A 23,421-nucleotide genomic window follows, 5' to 3' on the forward strand; every position below is an offset into this window, starting at 1 on the left:
TGTTCGATTTCGTACTCGCATGTCATCGATAGATGGACAGAAAGAGGACCGACGGAATAGATGGGCCGACCCTGGCCACCTTTTTCCACTGATTCAAGTTTTTTCCCCACTGATTTCTATAAAAGAAAATTTTTCCCTAATTCTATAAATATTTTTTCCCATTAATTCTGAATTTTCACGAATCTCTGTCTGGTATATGCTAGTTTTTATGTATTGCCGTTTTTCTTGAAAATATTTCTGTGCATTATATAATCACGTAAGCCCTCTGTGATGCCGAAAGTTTTCTGTTTGAATTTTTTGAATTGAGGGGTCCTGTCCATGGCCCCCACAAGGGGTGGGCTGACAAGTCTCCAGTCCTGGGGCCCGGTGTGATTTTAATCATTTTTTTGTTTTTTCACGCTATAAATTCATCATAAAGGAGCCCCGTGAAAGTCTGGTCGGGGGGCCCGTAAAAGCTCCCAGCCTAGGGGCCCTGCTTCAAGATGTGGGGGCCATGTTCCTGTCCCAAAAATTTGGGGCCCCCAGAATTCACACATTTAGTCATTAGGTCCTGGGTGTTCACATCCAGGGTACAATTCCATTGTCCACATTGATTTCAATTGTAAGATCAAGTTGGATATTTGTGGTTTTCTTCGAATTTTAGGAAAAATGAAATATCATTGGCATTTGCAATTTATTGTCGAACTGAAATTTCAGGGAAAAAACAAAATTCATCCGATTTTGCAATTTTTAGCGCTACCTAGTGAAAACTTTGTGAGGTTTTTATGTTGCAGTTTGTCTGATCGGCAGTAGATGGCAGCAGCACGCTTACTGAATATCGCTGATAAGGGTAACCAGACGTCCATGACCTCTACGGGTCTATAGTTAATTTATAAAAAAAGCGGAATGTAATTAGAATTGTCCCGGGCCCTAGGGTTAGAGCCCTGTCAGCCCGCCCTTGCGAGGGCAATGATGACACCCTCCTTTTTGATGTCATTTCGAGCGTCCTCCTTACGTTTTAGAAAATTCACCCTTTTGTCCTTCTTTTCAGGTTTCTGGAGTTATTTTTCTGAAACAGAGTCGTAAGAATGGTGGGGGGGGGGGGGGGGACAGCAGCCGGGTCTGGTGCCCCGGACCACAATGGGCGCGAAATTTCACTCTTTAACCTTTCCTTCAACGTTACAAGGGGGCGACAAAATTGGGTGACCAAGCGTCTAGTTTTTGTTGCGGCCAAAGCTGCATTAAGCCATCTTTCAAGTGGCTTTGGTTGCAGCTCTGCTCGGAAATATATATACAGTCGAATCTCGTTTTAACGAATACCGTTATGGCCAAAATCTCGTTTCAACGAACACTTTTCTAATCCCTCAAATACGTTTACGTAGGAACAATGCAAACAACCTGAAATGCCTTTATAACGAAGTGATTTGTCTGGTCTCTTGGAATTCGTTGTAACGGGATTCGACTGTATCGCTTGTTTGTCCCCCCCCCCTTCCCCTATATGTTTGCAGGTGTTGACCGATCGCCATCGAAATTCCCAGAATGCAAGAGCCCAAGTTGTCCCCCAAGCGGGGCAGATGTTATTCTAAGTATGGCTCACCCTGCTCCAGATAGACAAAGAAAGCCAGAGAGAACGAATCATTTCGTTTGTTCTTTTCATTTTTTCCTTTCAGAGCTTTTTGTTTTAGTTGGGGAAAAATTATTGCGGAAGCGATTTTTTTCGTTAGTTTAGTGGCGCCATCTGTCGTAAAAATTGAAAAAAGTGACTTTACGAAGTTTGCGCGCAAGCCTCCTCCTTTTTTGGTTTTCGGATCTGGTAACCCCACGTGTACTGAAGTGGGAGGGAATGAAGGGGACGGACCCCCCTCTGCCATCCCTCTCCCGAATAAAGAAAATAAGATGTAAAAACAACACTCAAATGCTGATTATTATGTCGAAATCACATCTAGAAAAACAAAAACGCTTTCGATTGGGGGAAAAAACCTTCTGAGGGTGGAGAATGAACATCTCTCACCTTGCTCCAGGCGAAATAATAAAACTGGCCAGACTGCGTGGAAAATTCATTATAAGCTAGGGGGAAGACGAAACGCGCGTTACTCATTTTTTCTCCTCTGTTTTTATAGCGGTTCTTGTTAGTGAGGTGGCGCCGTCTGTTATGGAAATTGGGGAAATTTACGTTAACAAGGGCGTGAGCTGAAATGTCTTCCTTTCTCAGTTTTTCTAATCTGGCATTGGCGTACGCGGGGGGGGGGGGGCATCTTAAGCAGAAATTATAGTGTTATTTTGCAGGAAAAACATACCTCCCCCCCCCCTCCCCGAGAAGAAAAAAAGGGAGGGGAGATGTACTGTGTGAGTAGGGGTTCGTTGGATCGTCCCGTATTTTACGAGGTACGCCAATTTTTTTCCCCTACATTGTTCGGTTCTTGGAAGGGCGGGGGGGGGGGGGAGTCGATCATGATCCATCGCCCCTCCCCCGGATCCGCGCCCTGCATCTACAAGTCTAAAACACTTCCTGTTATTAATGAGAAATATTTTAAATATTGATAATGGTATGTACCGACCTGTTCCCCAGGTGACATCCATGAGACGCCAAGCCCCGAAAATGAAGACAGCGTTCCACGCATGCGTTATGTCCTCTCCAGGATGGAATTGGTGTCCCGGGCGGTAGTCATAACCCTTGGCGAAACCGTGAACTCTCTTCACTCTGATATTAGACATCCTATGAAATAAATTGACAAGCATTAAATACTTAGAACAAGCTTCTAACACCAGGGCCGTAGCTTGGTTCCTCAGGTCCCCGGAAAGACTTTTCCTGGGGGCCCCCTTGAAAGAGTTATACTCAGAAAAAAGCGGGGGTTTGTCACTCCCCCACCACTTTTGGGGGAGGGACAAACCCCACCTCCAAGAAACTGTCAAAATGTCTAGGGAATATGCAAAATAAACATTGCTCGGTTGCCCCTAGCCTAGTTACGGGCCCGTGTAACACCCATCAGTAAGAGAAACGTCTGGAAATTAATAATACAGGGTGTCCTATAAGTTCTTAAATAGTTTAAAAATTCATAATAATTGAAGGAATTGTATTATATTCGAATGCGGTTTGCGATAATGTCATTCTCACGAAGGGGGAATTTTTTTTCACAATTTTGTCGATAGAAGGCGCTGAACGAAATCCCGGCAGAAGCGATTGGACCTGAGCCTTTCTTCAATCTCTTCTGTGTCTGAAACGTTCCTAAATGATTCGTGGCTGGTGTGAAACAACTTGATCAATAGCTCTTTGTCTACAAATGTCGACATCACAATTCAGAAATTAGCTGTTAATCGTACATACTGCATTTTTAAAGGACTCTGATTTGCATATTTCCAGTGATTTTCTTTCGGGCAGCACCCTCTATCGACAGAAACGTGAACTAAATTTTTTTCCTGTATTATTTATTTACGCAATAAATGTTGGCCGAGGCCTACAGGGTGATTCAGAAAAGATGAGGAAAAACTTTAACCAAGGTTATAGTACACACCAATACAAAAAAATTGTCATCAAAGAATGCATAGTCTAACATTAAACGCAAACGCGCGTTTCGAAACAACCGCGCACCGCAAACGTTAAAACGAGATTCCTGTTGAAATTTATCGGGAGAAAAAGAACACCATGCATGCAAATACAACCTGGGGAAGAAGAAGGAGAAACCGTATGCAAATCTGCGTCACAGTGAACAAAAGACGCGGACGCCATCCCGTACGTTGCAACTGTTAGAACGGTTGCACGCTGGGATAACTTCTTTTTTTCCTGCCAAATTTTGGAGACAAAAAAATTATTACCGCAACGTGACCGCTGTTTGATGGGTTGCCATAACTGACGTCACATGATTATCGCGAAAAAATTCGCCAACTTGACGATGATCCTGAATCACGTCTTCTGTTATCGGGCATCGGCCAGGGATCACCGGACACTTCGCGAATTCAATAGCCAGTTCGCGGGTCAATATTTAACGAAACTGGCAGTAATACGTACTTTTATTATACAAGGGGTAATTATTATTTGGCCGTAAAAAAGGGGGCGAGTGTCCGTTAAAAATGATTTCACTGAATATAAACCAATGTCTTAAATTTTTATCAATTTTTTTTAAACTGTTTACGAATTCATGGGAATATCGATCCGTGAATTGGTGTCGATCGAAAAAATTTTGTTTGCTTTTGTTTTTTTTTGTTGATTTGCCGGTTGCCATAAATCCTACAAAGATGCGTGTTTATTGGTAATTATTCATCGAAACGGTCGCAGGAATTCCCCATTCTTGACGTATTTGTGATCGATCCGTCGTATTGCATTAGTGTTGAGAGGGTTGGAAATTCTATTTTCAAAATACACTTATTTTGCTTTCGTGGTACACATTCGTTGCCATGTTTGATGATGTGTTCATTTAGTCCCAACGTTCATTAAAATAATGTCGTGAAAGTCTATCGGTACTGTAGCCAAGTGAACCATCTTAATTTAAATCAATGTAATATTTTGTGTCTGCGTATATGTGTGTGTATGTATGTATGTTATATTCATTAGATGATTTCTCTGTCTTGCGTTTTTTCATTGTTTTGTTTGTTACTTATTTATTTATTTTTTACTTGTTTTTTTGTTTAATTATGATTAGTTTATTATTAATATTTTACTATTCGTGTTTGAAAATTAACTTCATAATAATCGTGTCCACCAGTATGGATCGACAACGATCCCTTGGATGGATTTTCTTCGTTTTGCCAATGTAAGTTTTATGATGTGATGAATGAATTTGAATTGAAATTGAATTAAATTTGACAAATTTGAATTGAAATTGAATTAAATTTGACAAATTTGAATTGAAATTGAATTAAATTTGAGAAATTTGAATTGAAATTGAATTAAATTTGAGAAATTTGAATTGAAATTGAATTAAATTTGACAAATTTGAATTGAAATTGAATTGTGAAATTGAATTGAATTGAAATTGAGTTGAAATTGAATTGAATTGAATTGAATTGAAATTGAGTTGAAATTGAATTGAAATTGAGTTGAAATTGAATTGAATTGAATTGAATTGAAATTGAGTTGAAATTGAATTGAAATTGAGTTGAAATTGAATTGAAATTGAGTTGAAATTGAATTGAATTGAAATTGAGTTGAAATTGAATTGAATTGAATTGAAATTGAGTTGAAATTGAATTGAAATGAATTGAATTGAATTGAAATGAATTGAATTGAAATGAATTGAATTGAAATGAATTGAATTGAAATGAATTGCAATTGAATTGAAAGTCCTGTTGAATGACACCTAATTTTTTTTGCTATGTGTGTGTAAAAATACCAGCTGAGGGCCCATTAAGTCTAGAGTGGTCCAAGGCCGTCCTAGTAGCAATCATAGGTTCCCAGGTAGAGTGTTCTTGCAGGGCCTCTACCTCTGCTATGGTCGTATGCGCCCAGTGATTTACGTTCTTACTTTTGAAAACTGTAACCAGATCTCATTATCATGAGTCACTTGAGGGCTCAATGAGCTGCACTTGGGTTGCCCCCCCCCCCCCACCCATACGTCCAATACAGCACTGGAACGGTGTCTCAAATCTGAGAAATTCTGCTATTTCTTAGGTTAGGATTTTTCACGGAGGGGGGGGGGGGGTGTCTTTTCCCTCAAATTTGGAAATTTCGGTCACTCACCCAATCAGTTAGTCATTCATACGGTCAGGGCAGATGAAATATCAGGGCTGAAACGTCGGAAACGAAACTTCCGGATCCCGTCGTGCCCAGGTGGGTCCAAGCGTTACGATGTCCGTGTGGGGTCCATGATCAGGACTTTCTAACAATTTTTGGGAACTGGAGAGGCAAATTTAATTTTTTGGGGCCCCCCTCACACGTTTGTGATATAAATATCTTTGGTTGAACAATAAATCAAATTTTCAATAAGAAAATTGAGTGTTTAAACAACTAGAATTATTTTGTTGTAGTAAATTTGGAATTTTTTTTTTTAAATGGACTTTGGAGCCCTTATTTGTTACCACCCCGTTTCCCAACGTGGAGCTCACGCCCCACGGGGGAAAAATGTGATTTTTAAGGAGGACAATTTGATTTTTTAGTTGGAGCAATCAAGATTTATGAAAATTTATATTTAAGGAAAAAATAATTTCCCAGAATTAATGAAAATTTTTTATTTAATAAAAAAAGAGTGATCTTTGAATAAATAAACTTCAATTAAGCAGGCCTGTTGGATCCACACATTAAGACACAGTGTGAACAGAAATACCACGTAACTGGGAGACCATACGTCCCTTATTTCCCGGGACAGTCCCGGTTTTTCCTGCTTCTTTTGCTGTCCCGACTTTTTCGCAAAAATGTCCCGGTTTTTCACGTATTTCCAACAAAGCTAACTTGACTTTTTATTCTTCAAATTAACGATTATAATTACCTTTCCAACTCAATGAATTACATTACGATTTGTAATTACGACTACAAACAAGAATATTCATCTTAGATATTTGTTTCTTTGCTAATTCACTGCAATTTGAAAAATGTTGCTTCATTTCCCGTGATTGGCGACTTTTCTCTCAGTTGGTGACTTTACTTACTTTTGCCATCATTTTTGGCAATTATTGGCTATGTCCCGTATTTTGAAGCTCAATTTCCCGTATTTTTCTCGAGCAAAAGTATGGTCAGCATAGACATAATGATTTGTTGGTCATTGTGCTTCACGGAAATTTCATTTTTGGCCTGCGCAGTGGTCGCACACAGTACACGACAAGACAAGACAGCTTCAGACAAGCTTAGCCATTTTCGTTCACGTTCATTTGTATGGCGCAACGTTTCAATTTGTCTGACTAACTAGCGTGTGTGTTGCGCCATACAAATTAACGTAAACATTAATCTCTTCTGAAGCTGTCTTGTCTAGTCGTGTCTAACTGGTGTGCATCCAGCCTCAAAGGTTGAAAACCCATTGGCAGATTCTCAGCCCTTTTTACCTAATCGGTAAGACCAGGTTAATAATCTTTTGGGCTTCCTTCCTGTGGATAGAAGATCCCTCTCCAAATAATAAAGGCTACAGTAAATTCCTCAATTAACGGACACTCCTCGTTAGTGGACACACCTCCCGATAACGGACACTTTTTTTTAAAAATTACGTCGATGGGCCTCAATGTATTTTGATATCTATATTAAGGGATATTTTTTGATATCCTCGTTAGCAGATAACATTTTTATCGAGAGTTATATACACATCACGGAGCTGTATACGTCACAGAAAGGGACAGGAGCGTAAGTAGGACATACTTTTGGGGGGGGGGGGGAGAGGAGCACACGGTCTAATTTGAGGTTTCAGACGCTCACAGAGAGAATCTCTCCAAGGAAATATTTTGAGTTTTTAACCCTCAAAAAGCATTTTAAATTCATATAAATTCAATAAAACAGCAATTAAACAATTTTCATTCAATATTTTAACTTTTCTACTAATTTATCTTCAATTTCCGGTAGTCTTGCCCCTTACCCCAAAGATATCTCTCAAGGGAAGGGCATCAGGATTTCCACAAGATGCTTCGGTGGGGCATGGCAAAAAAAAAAAAAAAAGGTTGGGAATCATTGATCTAGCACAGTTTCCCTAACTTTTGGTTCCATATTGCCCCCTTCTACAGAGAACACCCCCTCCCCTCCCAAATCAAGCCAACCCGTAGGATCCTATTCTGAATCCGTCGCCCCTCGGGCCCAAGAGGCTGTTTCCAATGTGGGCAACACCGTTCTTGCACTACAGGATCTGCCTTGGCGTCTCCTTCGTTCTTGAAATACTTATTCATACAAAACAATAATCATGTACCTTTTATGAATGAAAAAATGTATCTAAAAGTATTAGTAACTCGCAAAATATTACGACTCTTAATAAATAATATTAAACACATTTTTAAAATTAGGAAAATGTCACAGACTACAGTATCTCACAGATATATGTTTTTAAAATTTATCTGCCTACTTATTCTACACTGCATAGATGGCAGCACTGAAATGAAAATTTGCAGTAGGATTTGCGGTAGTTGTTTTTTTTTTTACCCCTCTTTAAATTCTTGACCAAATTCCATAATTTTTACTTGTTACTTAAATGATATTGAGAAGTTGAAAAAAAATATTGAGCATTAATTTGGCATGCTTTTCTTTCTAATTGATGTAACTTTACTAATAATTGGCTTTGCAACTAATATAAATTTACTGAATTTAATAAAAATAATTAGTAATTATGATTTTGAGAAATTTATTGTGACCAAAAAAAATAAATAAATAAAAAAAAAAACCCTTTTTTTTCTGTCTTATACACGTCACAATTTTAGTTCTGTCCATGGTCATGGGGAAAAAAAATTCAGATTGAAAATCAGGATAAAATTTATGAAAATTTTAATTTTTGAAGTCAAGAATAATCAAATTTTAACTGTAAATAAATTAAAAAAAAATACTCTGGCACTCATTAAACTTTGAGTTAAATGAAATTAATTTTATACTAAAAATATTTTTAAAAAATTTTAATGTAAACTACTGTCAAACATTATACAGGGTGGATAAAAAGAGTAGGAACTTTAAAAATTCATAAGAACCAGAAAAATAATTGAAATAAAAAACGGTTTGCACAGGGATAGCATCACTAGGTCATGGAAATTTTTTTACAGGAAAAATAACCCTCCAAAAATAGCCGATAGGTGGCGATGACGTACACAAGTCAAAGAAAAGATATGGAAATAACAAACAGAATGCCTCCAAATCGTTTATTACAGCAGTGTGTGTTCCACATGTCCACAGGGAAAAACACATTGCAGACACATTGTTGACCGGAGTCAACAACTTGCAACTTCAACAACATGCAACTTTTCCAGAGATCACCAAAATTTACCCATATTTTGTGCAGTGAATATTTTTTTTTAAATACTTTTAATAGAAACTCCTCGTGTTAACGTATGTAACCTTGCCGCTGTGGTGGTCGAGTGGTTATAGTGCCGGACTCGTGATGCGAGGATCCGGGTTCGAACCCCACAGTGGTGGTCGGCTGAAGTTGGTTTTCTGTGGTTCCCAACTTCAAGGCGCAAATGCGAGCCGATCTCCCCGTTAAAAAGTCTCGCCACAGAGAGCAACAGTCCTACAACGATAAATCATTCAACCATAACACTTTACTCATAGTTAGAAAATTTGGGGGCAGATGACAGCACTACACATAACAAGCATTACACCGAAACAAACTTTACGTCAGGTTGCACTACACGTACACGCACATTCCCGCATGTACCGATTCGTTGGGGGGTTCCGCGGGGGGGGGGGTTGCATGTGGGGTGTAGCAGTAGTAGGTAGGGACTCAAAAAAATGGGTTGGGGATCCATGATGTTCTTAAGTCAACCACCTCGTTGGGCAGTTTGCCTGTTGTGGCGTTGTATTTGTATTTGTATTTTGTATTTGTATTTGTAACACCGTAGTGTTGAGAGACACACGAAGTTTCGAGACATTTTATATAATGAGTGGTGTTCGAAACATGTTCCCTCTCTAACAAACAACTTGGTTTTAAGAAAAGAACATTTTAATGTGGAAAGCATTAGCATATATATAATGCCTGCCAGCAGTTCATGTTAAAATATTTTAGAAATATTTCCAGTACAGGTAGAACAAAAACTTAGAGGTTAGAGGTAGAAAATTTCATATAGTATTTGAAAATTTAAAAATTCGAAAATGTATTTTTTTGGAAAATTTGTGTGCACCAACCCCCTCAAGTAATTTTGACAAAATTAAAATGTGTGTGTGTGTACGCATTTTATAAATTTTATACTCCTTTCGAGAGAGAGAAAATGGAAATATAAATTTATCGTTTCTATATTTACTTGCACATTTCACCAAACAGCTTACAGTAGTCCTTACAGACCCCTTCCCTAGTCCTGAGCATTTCTTCGGCGGTCAGTTTCACGTCCATGTATTTCCAGTCATACCTGTTGGGAATTATTTGAAAAGGAAATCGTTATAATTGAAATGAGACCCTTTTCAACATGCATGTCAAGGAAATTTGGTTAATAAAGAGCAAAAAAGTTTAAAAAGATGTTTCGACAGAGTTCCGTAGATTTCAGAAATAATGAATTCAATAAGGAATTGAAAATCCCAAATAAACCAATAGACTAATCTCAACATGTTGAGCATGTGTAGTGACCAAAGACACAATTTTTTATTCGTTTTTGGCATTCGCCTGATCCCACGATTTGCATAACACAGGTTCGCGATGAAAAAAATTTTCTTAAAACTTTATAATTAGTGTTTTTTTATTTGTTTTTTGGATGCCAAAATTATTGGAAAAAATAATTTAAAAATTCCATCGCGTGTAGTTTTCGATGCAAAGTGACAATTAAATTTCAATACTAATGCATAGGCAGCGTATAAACCACATTGAAACTGTGCGTTGTAAACAGATATAGTGAATCATTTCCAAAAGTATTTCAGTTATTTTAGAATAATTTTGGGGCGCTGATTCCAAACCTGGCATTAAATTGTTATATTGGCTCTACTTTTTTCGAGAAAAAGTGAAAATCAAATTTCAATGGTAGTACAGGGTGGGCAAAAAGTCCGTAAAAACTTTAAAAATGAATAAATAAAAAAACCGGAAAAATAACCAGAATAAAAAACGGTTTGCAGGGTTAGCATCGCTAGGTCACGGAATTTTTTCCCATAAAACAGCCGATAGGTGGCGCTGGCACGAGTGACTTCTGTGGAAATATTCAAATATAAGACGGCTATAATAACTTGCGCTCCTAGTCCACAGCCAGTTAACCGTTGTAAACCGTGTATGTGGGCCTGCTGCACTCTACCGTTGCTGGATTTGTGACTCGCCTGCAATGTGTTACCCCTTGTGGTCATGTGGAACACACTTCCTTTAATAAACGATTCGGGGACATTCTATTCTTTATTTGCGTATCTTTTCTTTGACTTGTGTACGTCAGCGCCACCTATTGTTTTAGTTATTTTTTTCCGTCTTAAAAAAATTCCTCGTGACCAAGCGATGCTAACCGTGCAAACCGTTTTTTTATTTCGCTTCCGGTTTTCATGAATTGTTAAAGTTTCTACGGACGTTTTGCCCACCCTGTACTTAAGCAGCGAACAAATCACATTGAAACTGTGCGTTATGAATAAATATACTAAATTGCAAATATATTTTATTGGATTTAGGGTGATTTTGGGACCTATCATTATAATGACAGAGTTAGGATATAAATGTGAATTATGTATTTATGAGATGAGATGAGATAAAAATAGCAATAAAAATTCCAAAGTACAGTCAAACCTCGTTAATGAGTCACTCTTGGGAGAGCAAAAATATGACTTAGTAAGCGGAGTGACTCGTTAAACGGAGTAAGCCATAGCTTTGCCAATTCCTACCTGAGGACAATTGGGACTTCCAAAAAGTGACCCGATAAGCGGAGTGACGTGTTAACCGGGTGACGCACTAACGAGGTTTGACTGTATTTGGATTTGAGTTATTTCCTCCCAAAATATGAAATCATTTTGTGAAAAAAAAAACCTTACGTGACAGAAAGAAAATGGATTTCATTTCTAGAATCGTCACTGAAAACACAGTATAAAAATCAGTGATCAAAACTAAAACAATTTTTAAAAAGTATTTTTTCGTAGACCTGTGTGATTTAGAGGGAGCCATCGTATACCGGGTGTCCTGTGAGTGAGTCCTAATTCGGCCTTTATCTTATCACCCGTTCGCCGCAAAGATTATGACTCTAATCCAGCGTTTCCCAAAGGGGGCAATATCGTCCTCCCCCCTCCCTCTCCCCCGGTGGGTGATGGAATGGTCCAGGGGGGCGATAGAAGCTACGGGTATAACATAGGATGGCATGGGTACGCTTGAGTTAGGGGAGAGGGGCGATGCGAGAAAAAATTTCTGTATAAGGGGGCGATGGAACAAAAAGTTTGGGGAACTATGCTCCAATCGAAAAAATTCTCGGATGTGTTTAGAAATCACCATGTTTCGAGAGTGGAAATACAGTGTACTGTGAAATAAAAAAAATAACTTTTTATATGGGCACCCTGTCCTCAAAAAACCCCAATAAAAAAGTTGTTGCCCTGTCTCTCTTGAGGCCAACAACAACAAAAAAATGTTTACTTTGAGATATTCGAATTAAAAAATGAAGCGAAAAAAGAGGAAAGAACAGCATATAGTGAGTTTGTCCGTTAGTTTATTATGGGGGGCCCCTGGTCCCGTCTATGGCCGGTCCGTTTAAATTTAACCAATGTAAATTCTCGGGGAAAGGGGAGTGGATGTATTAATTTTCTCAGTGATAACAATTCATACAAATGTTCTCACGTGATGTTGTGGGCGATCCACCTGAAGAATGCTCGGACTTTGAACAGCTCGTTCTTGGCACTTTCGGTCAGGTACGCCACCAGTTCGCGCAGAGATGACGTCATCGATTCTGGTGCCTGTCGAGAATACGAAAATACAATCATGGAAGCAATCAAAAGAGCGATGTTCTTATGGAATGCAGAACCTTACATTCTTAAGTCACGGCTTCTTGCCAGTCCTCAGGCAATAAATCTCCGACTGTGAGATTAGTGCACCGGCGTCAGCGTTAATGGTGCTACAGGTACTATTTTTACGCCATTCGCGACTTTTTTTTACTGCGCCAATCACTTAGCAACGCATAAAAGTGAGTTTTGGCATTTGAATTTTTTGAAATTTCGTTGCTGTAACCGCAACCGCGCGAAAGCTACAGTCTTGTTTTTCTTTTCGTTCTAGAGCACCTATATCACGAATTTCCTTCGCATTAGTTGATTCTTGCGGCCGTTATGGGCACGTATATCGGTAAAGTTATTTTATAACCACCCAGTACATGCCTTTGGCAGTGGTTGTCTAGCTATATTACGCTAAAGCGGTCTTCTACCACGAAGGTTGCCGACCACCAAAAGGTCCGTGTGATCGAACCTGGGGAAGAACGTAGATAACAAGTTCTTTTCCCGAATGAACCTGCGGCGATCACCGCCAGATGGTGCCGTCATTTCCAACCCAATTCCATCGGTAGTAAATTGCTGTAAAGACGATTCCTCCTTCTAACCAAATCATGGTCCGCCGCTCCGTCTCAATGAAGAGATTTTAGCAGGGCGATGGAAGAACACACGAACCGTGCTGAAGAATGTGCGCGCATCTGTTGTGAACCTAACATGAAGTTTGCCTTCTGCGTAATGCTTGTAATAGTGCTGCCCACTGCCATCAATATTTCAAATTATGAGTGAAGTGTAATGATTGAATAATTGTACCGTTGTGTAGGTCTGTTGCTCTCTGTGGCGAGCCTTTTTGGATCGCAGACATAGGCTCACATTCGCCCCTCAATGTTGGGAACCACAGAAAACAACTTCAGCCGACCACCACTGCGGCGACGGTGGGGTCCGAACCCGGGTCCTCGCGATGCGAGTCCGTCTCTATGACCACTCGAGCACCACAGCAGCAGCAGCAGGTGATATGACCGGAGTTGGTGTGTTGTGAAGTAGTGTTATAGCTAGGCAGAGAGAGTAAGTAGTCACGAATGCGAGCCGATCTTCCCGTTTGAAAAAAGTATCTCCTCAGAGAGCAACAGGCCTATACAACGATCCAAACACTCAATCATTACACTTCACTCATAGTTCGAAAAGCAGCACTATAACAGGCATTCCACAGAAAGAAACTTCACGTTAGGCTCACAACAAATTCCACATGCACTTATTTGTTAGAAATTCCGTAGAGGAATATGAACAAGGTGTGCGCGTGTTTTAGTAGTAGTAGTAGTGGTTTGTCACTTCTTTAATGCTGCCTGGAAAAAAAGAAGGGAAACCCAGCAGTGCCGCTTAATATTATAGCTAGTGCGATAATAATATTCATCCCGGGCTTCTAGGCTGGATCCAAATCAGTTTTACCATTTACATGGAGAGCCATATAACATTGCAATATAAAGTCGAGTACACTTATAACATACCCTGGATATAACATACGGTTGCGTAACCCTTGAAATTTGGCCCATTCACTTGCATATATTTTTACTTCTGTTATAACTAGAGCCCGGATTATATGCACTTAATATGCAAAAATATGCACTTAATATGAAAAAATATGCACTTAATATGAAAAAATATGCACTTAATATGAAAAAATATGCACTTAATATGAAAAAATATGCACTTAAAAAGGCAAAAATATGCACTTAAAAAGGCAAAAATATGCACTTAAAAAGGCAAAAATATGCACTTAAAAAGGCAAAAATATGCACTTAAAAAAGCAAAAATATGCACTTAAAAAGGCAAAAATATGCACTTAAAAAAGCAAAAATATGCACTTATTCTGAAAATTGTTTGATTTTATGCATTTATATGCGTTAATGCTAAAAAAGACCAAAATATGCAAATTCATATAATCCGTGCTCTAGTTATAACACACCCTGCTTAACCACACTGTGAATATGTTATTGCCAAAGTTTGCCACTCCGCGAAGTGGCCGGCCCAGCGTTCGAAATTCGGGCTTTCGCCGGCTCCTATATGTCGATCCCTATATATGTATCACTAATACATCGATTTCCAGATTCCTTCGATCGTAAGGATTGCTGTAGCCTGACCATAATTATTATGGTTAGCTACGGCTATATATAAAAACGGCCATAATTATCACATAAGAATACTCCAACGCGGCGATGAACCCGAATCATAGAGATCGATATCTCTATGTCGATACATAGGGGGCCGGCTAAAACCGGGCGAAAACCCGAATTTCGGACATTGGCCGGATCAATTGGGTTGACGTGAATTATTCCAATAAAGAGAAATTTCATTGCAAATGTTATTGCATTTGTCATCGTCAGATTAAGCGATTAACTTTTTTCCACTTTACTGACATCTGTCAAAAATAAATGTAACTATTTTGACAAAGAAATTTTCGGAGCAAATTGCATCATCTATCAAACAATTCGAAAACCACACATTGTGTTTTCCCCGAATTTTTACTTATTTTCCCATTTCTTTGTGATAATTCCCCTTATGGTTGGCAGTAATAAAAGAGAGCAACTGCTTCAAGTCAACTCAATCACTACGTTGCAAAGTTATGCTAATTCAAGAATATTGATTAGTAACAAAGAGTAAATATTGGGCTGAAATTTTCTAGAATTGGTTTCAGAATAAGTTGACGTTGTGTTCAACTTCAAGTTTTAGTACGAACGCAAAAAAAAAAAAAAAATTAACAAATTTGCTAATGTTAATTCAATGCTCTCAAATGTTAATTTTATTGCTAAATGGGGCATTCTAATTGCTAAACTCTTGCTAAATGCTGAATTCTATTGCTAAATGGTGAATTCTAGTTGCTAAATGCCAAATTCTATTGCTAAATGCCAAATTCTATTGCTAAATGCCAAATTCTATTGCTAAATGCCAAATTCTATTGCTAAATGCCAAATTCTATTGCTAAATGCCAAATTCTATTGCTAAATTATGTTGTTAAATGCTGAATTCTGTTGCTAAATGCTGAATTCTATTGCTTAATGCTAAATTCTGTTGCTAAAAGTTGAATTCTGTTGCTAAATGCCGAATTCTATTGCTTAATGCTAAATTCTGTTGCTGAATTCTATTGCTAAATTATGTTGCTGAATTCTATTGCTAAATTATGTTGCTGAATTCTATTGCTAAATTATGTTGCTGAATTCTATTGCTAAATTATGTTGCTGAATTCTATTGCTAAATTATGTTGCTGAATTCTATTGCTAAATTATGTTGCTGAATTCTATTGCTAAATTATGTTGCTGAATTCTATTGCTAAATTATGTTGCTGAATTCTATTGCTAAATTATGTTGCTGAATTCTATTGCTAAATTATGTTGCTGAATTCTATTGCTAAATTATGTTGCTGAATTCTATTGCTAAATTATGTTGCTGAATTCTATTGCTAAATTATGTTGCTGAATTCTATTGCTAAATTATGTTACTAAATGCTGAATTCTATCGCTAAATTCTGTTTTTAAATGCTAAATTCTATTGCATAATGGTAAATTCTGTAGCTAAACGCTGGATCATGTTGCTAAACGCTTAATTATGTTGCTAAATTCTGTTTTTAAATGCTAAATTCTATTGCATAATGGTAAATTCTGTAGCTAAACGCTGAATTATGTTGCTAAATGCTGAATTTTATTGCTATATGTATTCATGGAAAATTGAATTTCAATTACGAGTTGCACACAAGCTTATTTTGCCCGCGACACTCTCGATAATGCACTTCGTGAATACGTGCTCTTGCTACGTAAGCCGGATTCAAGACCTCGCTTATAACATTCACTTCTCGAATCACCAAGAGGGTATGTTGTAACCGAACTCGACTGTATATTACAGTTTTAAAGTTTAAAAATCTCAAGACGCGCAATCGGAAGTTTTGATGATGATGCAACAACGCACCTGGATGGCTCTCTCGTCGATGTCGTCGAAGATACTCTTATCCGGGATCATCTCCACTTTTTTGCAAGGCGGAGGCCTGGCTGCGTATTCCGGAGCCTCGTCCGTGATGGGGTCGTTGTCGGTCTGGACGCCGACCTCTCTCAAGCTGCCAGTGCTGTGCCTGACGTAGTGCTGGTTCAACGTGTCCTCGACGTCCAGCAGAAGCCTGGCGATGCTGTCCTGGAGTCCCCTGGTGTGCGCGGCGTCTTCTCTCGAGAATATCGGCTGCCCGAGCTCCTTCTGTAAGTGAGCGAATGGCGACAGAAGCTCGTTCACGCACAGCACTCCTGCTGCTTCGCTGTCAGCTGAGTTGGCAGCTATCGCTGAAACAGACAAAAGTAGGCACGGATGTTTAAAGTAAAACCGTAAATCTGCCTCTGTGTGGGTCAGGCTAGAGGCTAGGTCGGTGAGTAACCAAGCGAGTGACCTAGAGAGTTTGCAATCATTTGGGTAAGCAAAAGAGTGAACTAGAGACGAGGGACCAGGGTGATTGGTGAGCTATAAAGTTTGCAACTATATGAGTGATCAAAAAACAGCCTGAAAGCACGTGAGAGACCAAAAGAGTGACCTAGGGAGCAAGAGACCAGTCAGTGAGTGACCAAAACAGTGACAATCAACAGTGTGCAATCTCAAACCTAGAGCCGAGGGACCAGGTGGGTGAGTGACTTGGCATCAGGGGGTTTGCAAGTATGTAAGGGACCAAAACAGTGTGCCAGCCAGTGAATGACTAAAAGAGTGACCTGAAAAGAAAGAGACCAGATCAATGAATGACCAAAAAGAGTGACCTGAAAAGAAAGAGACCAGATCAATGAATGACCAAAAAGAGTGACTTTGGCTGAGTGCAAGTATGTGAATGACCAAAAGAGTGACGGGGAAACAGGTTGGTGAGTGAACTACAGAGTTTACAAGCATGTGAGTGACCCAGGAACTAGATCAAAGAATGACCAAAAAAGTGACCTACAGAGTGTATAACCATGGGAGTGGCCAAGAGCATATGTCATGTGTGTGACCAAAACAAGGTGCAAGCATGGGAATGACTAAAGTATTAACATAGCGAGTGAGGGATCAGGTCACTGACCGACCAAAAAGTGACCCAGAAAGTGTTGGAGTATGGTAGTCACTAAAAGAGCGGCCTAGAGGGTGTATAAGCATGAGTATGACATAGGAAACGGGGAACCAGGTCAGTGACCAAGAAAGTGTGTAATTATGAGAGTGACCAAGAAAGTGTGCAATTATGAGAGTGGCCAAGAAAGTGTGCAATTATGAGAGTGACCAAGAAAGTGTGCAATTATGGGAGTGACGAAAAGAGTGTGCAATTATGAGAGTGACGAAAAGAGTGTGCAATTATGAGAGTGACCAAAAGTGTGACCTCGAGAGTGTATAAGCTTGGGAGGGGGACAAAACTGTGTGCAAACATGTGAATAACCAAAAGAATGACTTGAAGGGTGACGGACAAGGTCGGTAACCGACAAAAAAACTGACCTAGAAAGTTTGAGTGACCTAGAACACGAGGGACAACGTCATTAAATAAAGTGTGCAAGCATGTGAGTGACCAACAGAGTAATTTTTATACCTTTGGCAACGGGGTCAGTCTGTGATTCCATACTGGTCATGACGGAAATCGGATCGTCATCGACAGAATACTTCTTGGCAGCTCCGACATTCCGACTGGCATCCTTCTGTTCTTGTTGCACCACCCGATTCCAGTTCGCCGGTTGCTCAAAGGGAACCAGATCGAGGCTTTCCGTTTGAGCCGAGGAGTCGCTCCTCGAATACTGAGTTTGGATGCCGACGCTCTCATACCCGGAGCTCTTGGACTGGTCACTCGTGGCAGAGTTCGTCAAGTCCATCTGGTAAGCTTTCGCGAGAATTCTCTCCAGCTCTTCGGAACCATCGTCGACGGGGGTCTGGGTCCCGGCTTCTGACCGCTCGCACGGGACCGGGTAATAAGCGAAGTCCGTCTGGACTGTGGTGTCGATGGCGAGAGCCTCGTGCTCCGTTTGCACTCCCGTGTTGGTCCCGAGCGGGAAGGGCCTCTCCCTCAGAAGGGTCTGTTTCTTGAAATGGTGGCCGTGAGTCGATGACCACGCCGTCGACGGTATCACGATTGCTTTTCCATTCGTGTGGATTGGGGTGACCACTCGCAGACTACGGCTGGAGCCACAACCCATAGAGCAAACCTATAATACATCATAAGTAGAGCCCAGATTATATTTGCATTAAAAAGAAAAATGGCGAAATACGCTATAAAAATATGCAATGAACTCGAAAATGTTATTTAAAAGCTTTAAGTAAATTTCAACTATTTACTTCGGGCTTCGGCCGGCCATTTCGCGAATTGGTTGTTTTTGAGACATTAGTCGTAAGGGGCCGTTCAAATACAAATACAACGCCACAACAGGCAAATTGCCCAACGAGGTGGCTGACTTAAGAACATCACGGATCCCCGAGCCATTTTTTGGAGGCCCTACCTACTACTGCTACACCACACATGCACTCCGCGGAACCCCCAACGAATCGGTACTTGCGGGAATGTGCGTGTACGTGTAGTGAAACCTGACGTGAAGTTTTTTGTTTCTCTGTAATGCTTGTTATGTGTAGTGCTGCTGATGTGGCTTGCAACCGCAAAGCTAATTTTGTAAAAATTAACTAAGCGGCAATTTACAAATCACTTAAATGACCCGTGGCACAATTCCAGAGCATTTAAGTGGTCCGGGGTACATTTTCAGATAACTGAAGTGGGCCTCAAAGATCATTTTCACATTCAAAGATCACTTAAGTAACCCGCGACACAGTTCCAGAACACTTAAACGATCCGTGGCATATTTAGAGGTCCCTTGTGTGATATGTGGCACAGTTTTAGAGCCCTTGAGCGGCGCTCAGTTCGGTTCGACATCACTCAAGTTATCCGCGGAGCATTCCCAGATTACTTAAGTGATCCGTGGTATAATTACGGATCACTTGAGTGATACGTGCACGGTTCCAGAGCACTTAAGCGGCCCGGACACATTTCCAGAGCACTTGAAGGATCCGTGAAACATTTAGAGATCACTAAATTGGACTTATGCTACAAAGTTTTTGGTCATATGAGTGACCAAAAACAGCCTGAAAGCACGTGAGAGACCAAAAGAGTGACCTAGGGAGCAAGCAAGAGACCAGTCAGTGAGTGACCAAAATAATGACAATCAACAGTGTGCAATCAATCATGGTGATGATCACAAGATCCCTCTTGCGATCATCAACATGATGATCTCAAACCTAGAGGCGAGGGACCAGTTGGGTGAGTGACCTAGCATGAGTGGGTTTGCGAGTATGTAAGGGACCGAAACAAGTGTGCCAGCCAGTGAATTAAAGAGTGTCCTGAAAAGAAAAAGACCAGATCAATGAATGACCAAAAAGAGTGACTTCGGCTGAGTGCAAGTATGTGAATGGCCAAAAGAGTGACCTAGAGACGGGGAAACAGGTCGGTAAGTGACCTACAGAGTCTTCAAGCATGTGTGTGACTCAGGAACTAGATCAAAGAGTGACCAAAAAGTGACCTACAGAGTGTATAACCATGGGAGTGACCAAGAGCATATGTTATGTGTGTGACCAAAACAAGGTGCAAGCATGTAGGGGACTTATCAATGGGGAGAATGTTAATTTCGGTGCCCAATAACTATCGAAAGGTGTTTCCCGTTTTTGGAGCACCGAATAAGAATATTTCATACCTTCAAAAAGGGCGGTTGATGACGTAAGGATCATTCAACCCCCCCCCCTCCCCCACTTGTCATCAAAAGTCAGCAAATCGCCCCCATCGATGCTGAGGAATACTTGAATGACCTCTAACACAAATAAATTTCTCTTTCGAAATTTCTCTGTGAGAAATCACAGTTTGTGGAAAGTCCCCTCTCTTGAAGTCCCACCAGTGACTTTGATTTTGACACAAGAGCTCTCATTATTTTTCATGGCAAGAGCCCCTCGGGTTCACCTGAGTGTGACAAATGGTCATCTCAATTGATCGGAACGGAAACATGAACAACGACACGAGTACACATGCCAATAACGTCCGAGACATGTTACTTCGGGGGGAGCTGGAAACACGGCGCGCGAACGCGTGAAAGAAAAACATTCGCGCTAATCACGGAATCTGTCATTGATCGGCCATGCGTCATATTTCATCATGACCCTGTCAATTTTAAACGTGTCTGTTTTCAATATTTTAGATTGGTTTTCTAAAGAACCTTCATATTCACAGCAGCTGCCCCATTTCCAGTTCCTCCCTATCATTTCTAGAGAGAAAATGTGCGTTTTTAGTACCCAATCTATTCCCATGTTAAGCTCCTTTCTGCCTACCGCTTTCGGGAAATGTAAGTTTTAAGCAGCCCTATATATAATAGATGGCAGCAAAATGACTTGTGGTCATTGTGAATGCAGGAACATGTTTCCCATGAAGACTCGGAAACGTTCGTATTTCTCATTATATTATTGAAAAGAGATTTCAGCAAGCGAGAGAAATTATTTTCCATGATTACACAAGCAGGGTTTTGTATGGGAAGTCACAAAGTTTCGGAACTGACTGACTGACTGACTGACTGAAGTAGATGCATTTTCTCAGATCTTACCGAGTCTATTGACTCCCACAATCTTCCCTGTTCGATGCTGCTCCGTACGAGCTGGATGAAGATTAGAAATTGTTTGTATGTGATAGTTGGGTGTACGGGTATGAGAGGTGTGTCAATAAAAGATAATAAAATATACAGCCTTAACTGAACTCAGGGAGTCAGTATATATTAAATCAATTAAGCAAATATGAATTCGATAAGTTGTGGCTTACTTATCATAGAAGTTGGAGAGCTAAGCTAAGTCCGAAGGAGGTCGAGAATATCTCTGCAGTATTATCTACAGGAAAATCACAGATGATATTACAGCCCGCGTAAAAACCTGAAAACGCGATGTTTTTTGGCTCTTCGCGATAAAACCCCTTTAACGCAGGCATCTTCAACCCGTTGCTCGCGACGTACCCAGCTCTCTGTACCCAGAGTGCACGATGCTCATCCCCGATTTCGTGCTCGCAACGCATCAACGTTCCAATTAAACACCTTGTACACATTGCATTCAATGATTGAAGTCATCCTGATTTCATGCATTTGTATGTCAAACTTGCCGTAAGGGTGCTCTTCTTTTGATAATGGGTACATGCAGTGCGCTCACGACTTGAAAAAGGTTGAAGACCTCTGCCTTAGAGCTTAGACTGATGGTATTGTCTAGAAAATAAAAACCCCAGTATATGTTGTTATCATATTTAATACTGAAGTATTAACTTCAAGAACATTGAGCACGATACCTTCAATGAATGGAGAGAGAATTACAACTATTTACACATTTTACACACGCGCCCCGGTATATCACCGAAGTATTTTATCTTGTCGTACTTGTAATTGCTTGATGACAGAAGGTTTTGCTGTGGAAAAGCATGGTGCTGTATATGCCTGGTCACCATGGTCTCGTTGAAAATCGGCACCATGGATATAAACATTAACGACAGAGTCTGGGAGACGAGACATTTCCAATTCGACCTCTAGTACCTAAAATGGGTGCTACCGTTTGTGATGACCATGTATTTGCAAATGAAACTCGGAATTTTACGTATCAGGATATTCGGCAGCTTCTGGAAATCGGAGTATCAAAGTACGTGCAAACCATTTTGCATCTTTTCAGAATAAAGTTTCGTAAGGTGCTACATCTATTGGCAGAAGCAGAGAGACCGACTCGATAGATCTGGTGAAATTTTATGCGCGAGATATTCCGCTATAGAAGTTTAAAATAAGGTACAGTGCACGCTGCTTTATGTGATTACATCGGCAATCTGGATTTAAGATAACACACACACAATAACCCCTTAATAACTACATTCCGAAAAAAGATGGAAATGCCTTATGTGTGTGTCACGAATTAAGATAATTTTTATAATGTGCGGTAGGTTATATAGATTGCCTTGTGAAAGTCTTCTAGCCGAGGAACGGCGAATGTGGTCAGTAGAAAGAAGCTGACTAAAAACTGAAGAAAGGGGGATTTTTGTTTTCACCTTACACTATAGAAAACCATTGCAAAATCACCGCTACGCGAACACGGATCATAGCGGCCTGATTAAGATATTGCGAACTGAGTACGGAAATTTTGGTCAACAAGGTAGTCTTTTGATCTCTTTCAAAGTCTTGCAGGTTGGTAACGATAAATTATAGAGAAAAAATAAGTCAAGCTCAACCCTTTAGCTTCAAAGTTGCCCAAAAAGAAAAAAAAAAACTTTCGATGAATAAAAATTGATAACGTAAACGGAAATCCTGATAACAAAAAAAAATCCCATATTATGATAATGCTTCGTTTCGTACTTTGCGAAAGTGATAACAATACCCGAATGATAACATTATCCATGGCTATAATAAACGGCATCGATTGCATCTACCATCGTTGAGATCATCCATCCCAAGATGATCACTCTGGGCGGTCAGCGGTTATGTCTGTATCTGTCATAGTCAAAGGTTACAGAACCTGGATTTACGCATATGATATGCAAACCCTACAGCAATAAAAAAAATCTGTGTATACGATGAACGAACCTCCTTCAAAAGTGATCGTTAGCGTAAACTTATATTGGATCAATGGGCCGAACTGTAATGTCCAGTATTTCAAAATACTTATTAAGAAGTAGTTTTGAAGAGAACGCATAAATGCGTGTTGAGAATGCTTTGAAAAAGATGTAGAAACTGAAATTAGCATTGAAAGTGTGGAAATGTATTTTTAGCAAAAACGTTTTTGGACTGACCCACGTGAGTTTTAAAAAATCGGTATTACACGATAATTCCATTTGAATATATAAAGCCTGGAAAATAAATGCCTTTCTGGAGAGTGCGGCTACCCCCACTTCCGTATTACGCATTCAGCGTATATGACATTACTCGTTGTAGGCGGTACATCATTATGGCTGAATGCCAGCTTACCTGGAA

At 39.9% G+C, this 23,421-nt stretch overlaps 1 protein-coding gene across 1 annotated transcript in view; it reads right to left on the reverse strand.

The window, feature by feature from the left end:
* The window catches only part of LOC149069119 (kyphoscoliosis peptidase-like), a 54,392-nt gene that overhangs the window by 8,132 nt on the left and 22,839 nt on the right, over window positions 1-23,421 (reverse strand). Inside the window, exons 2-6 of the mRNA XM_089251132.1 lie at window positions 18,009-18,615; window positions 16,397-16,758; window positions 12,303-12,418; window positions 9,826-9,930; window positions 2,538-2,695 (exon numbers count right to left, since the gene is read on the reverse strand). Of these exons, the coding sequence (XP_089107258.1) occupies window positions 2,538-2,695; window positions 9,826-9,930; window positions 12,303-12,418; window positions 16,397-16,758; window positions 18,009-18,615 (1,348 nt within the window). The remainder of the gene's footprint in view (window positions 1-2,537; window positions 2,696-9,825; window positions 9,931-12,302; window positions 12,419-16,396; window positions 16,759-18,008; window positions 18,616-23,421) is intronic.

This window comes from Pholcus phalangioides, unplaced genomic scaffold (genome assembly GCF_987345545.1).
Source record: "Pholcus phalangioides strain wild (caught in Gottingen) unplaced genomic scaffold, Ppha-v1.0 ptg000024l_1, whole genome shotgun sequence".
Lineage (NCBI taxonomy): Eukaryota > Metazoa > Arthropoda > Arachnida > Araneae > Pholcidae > Pholcus > Pholcus phalangioides.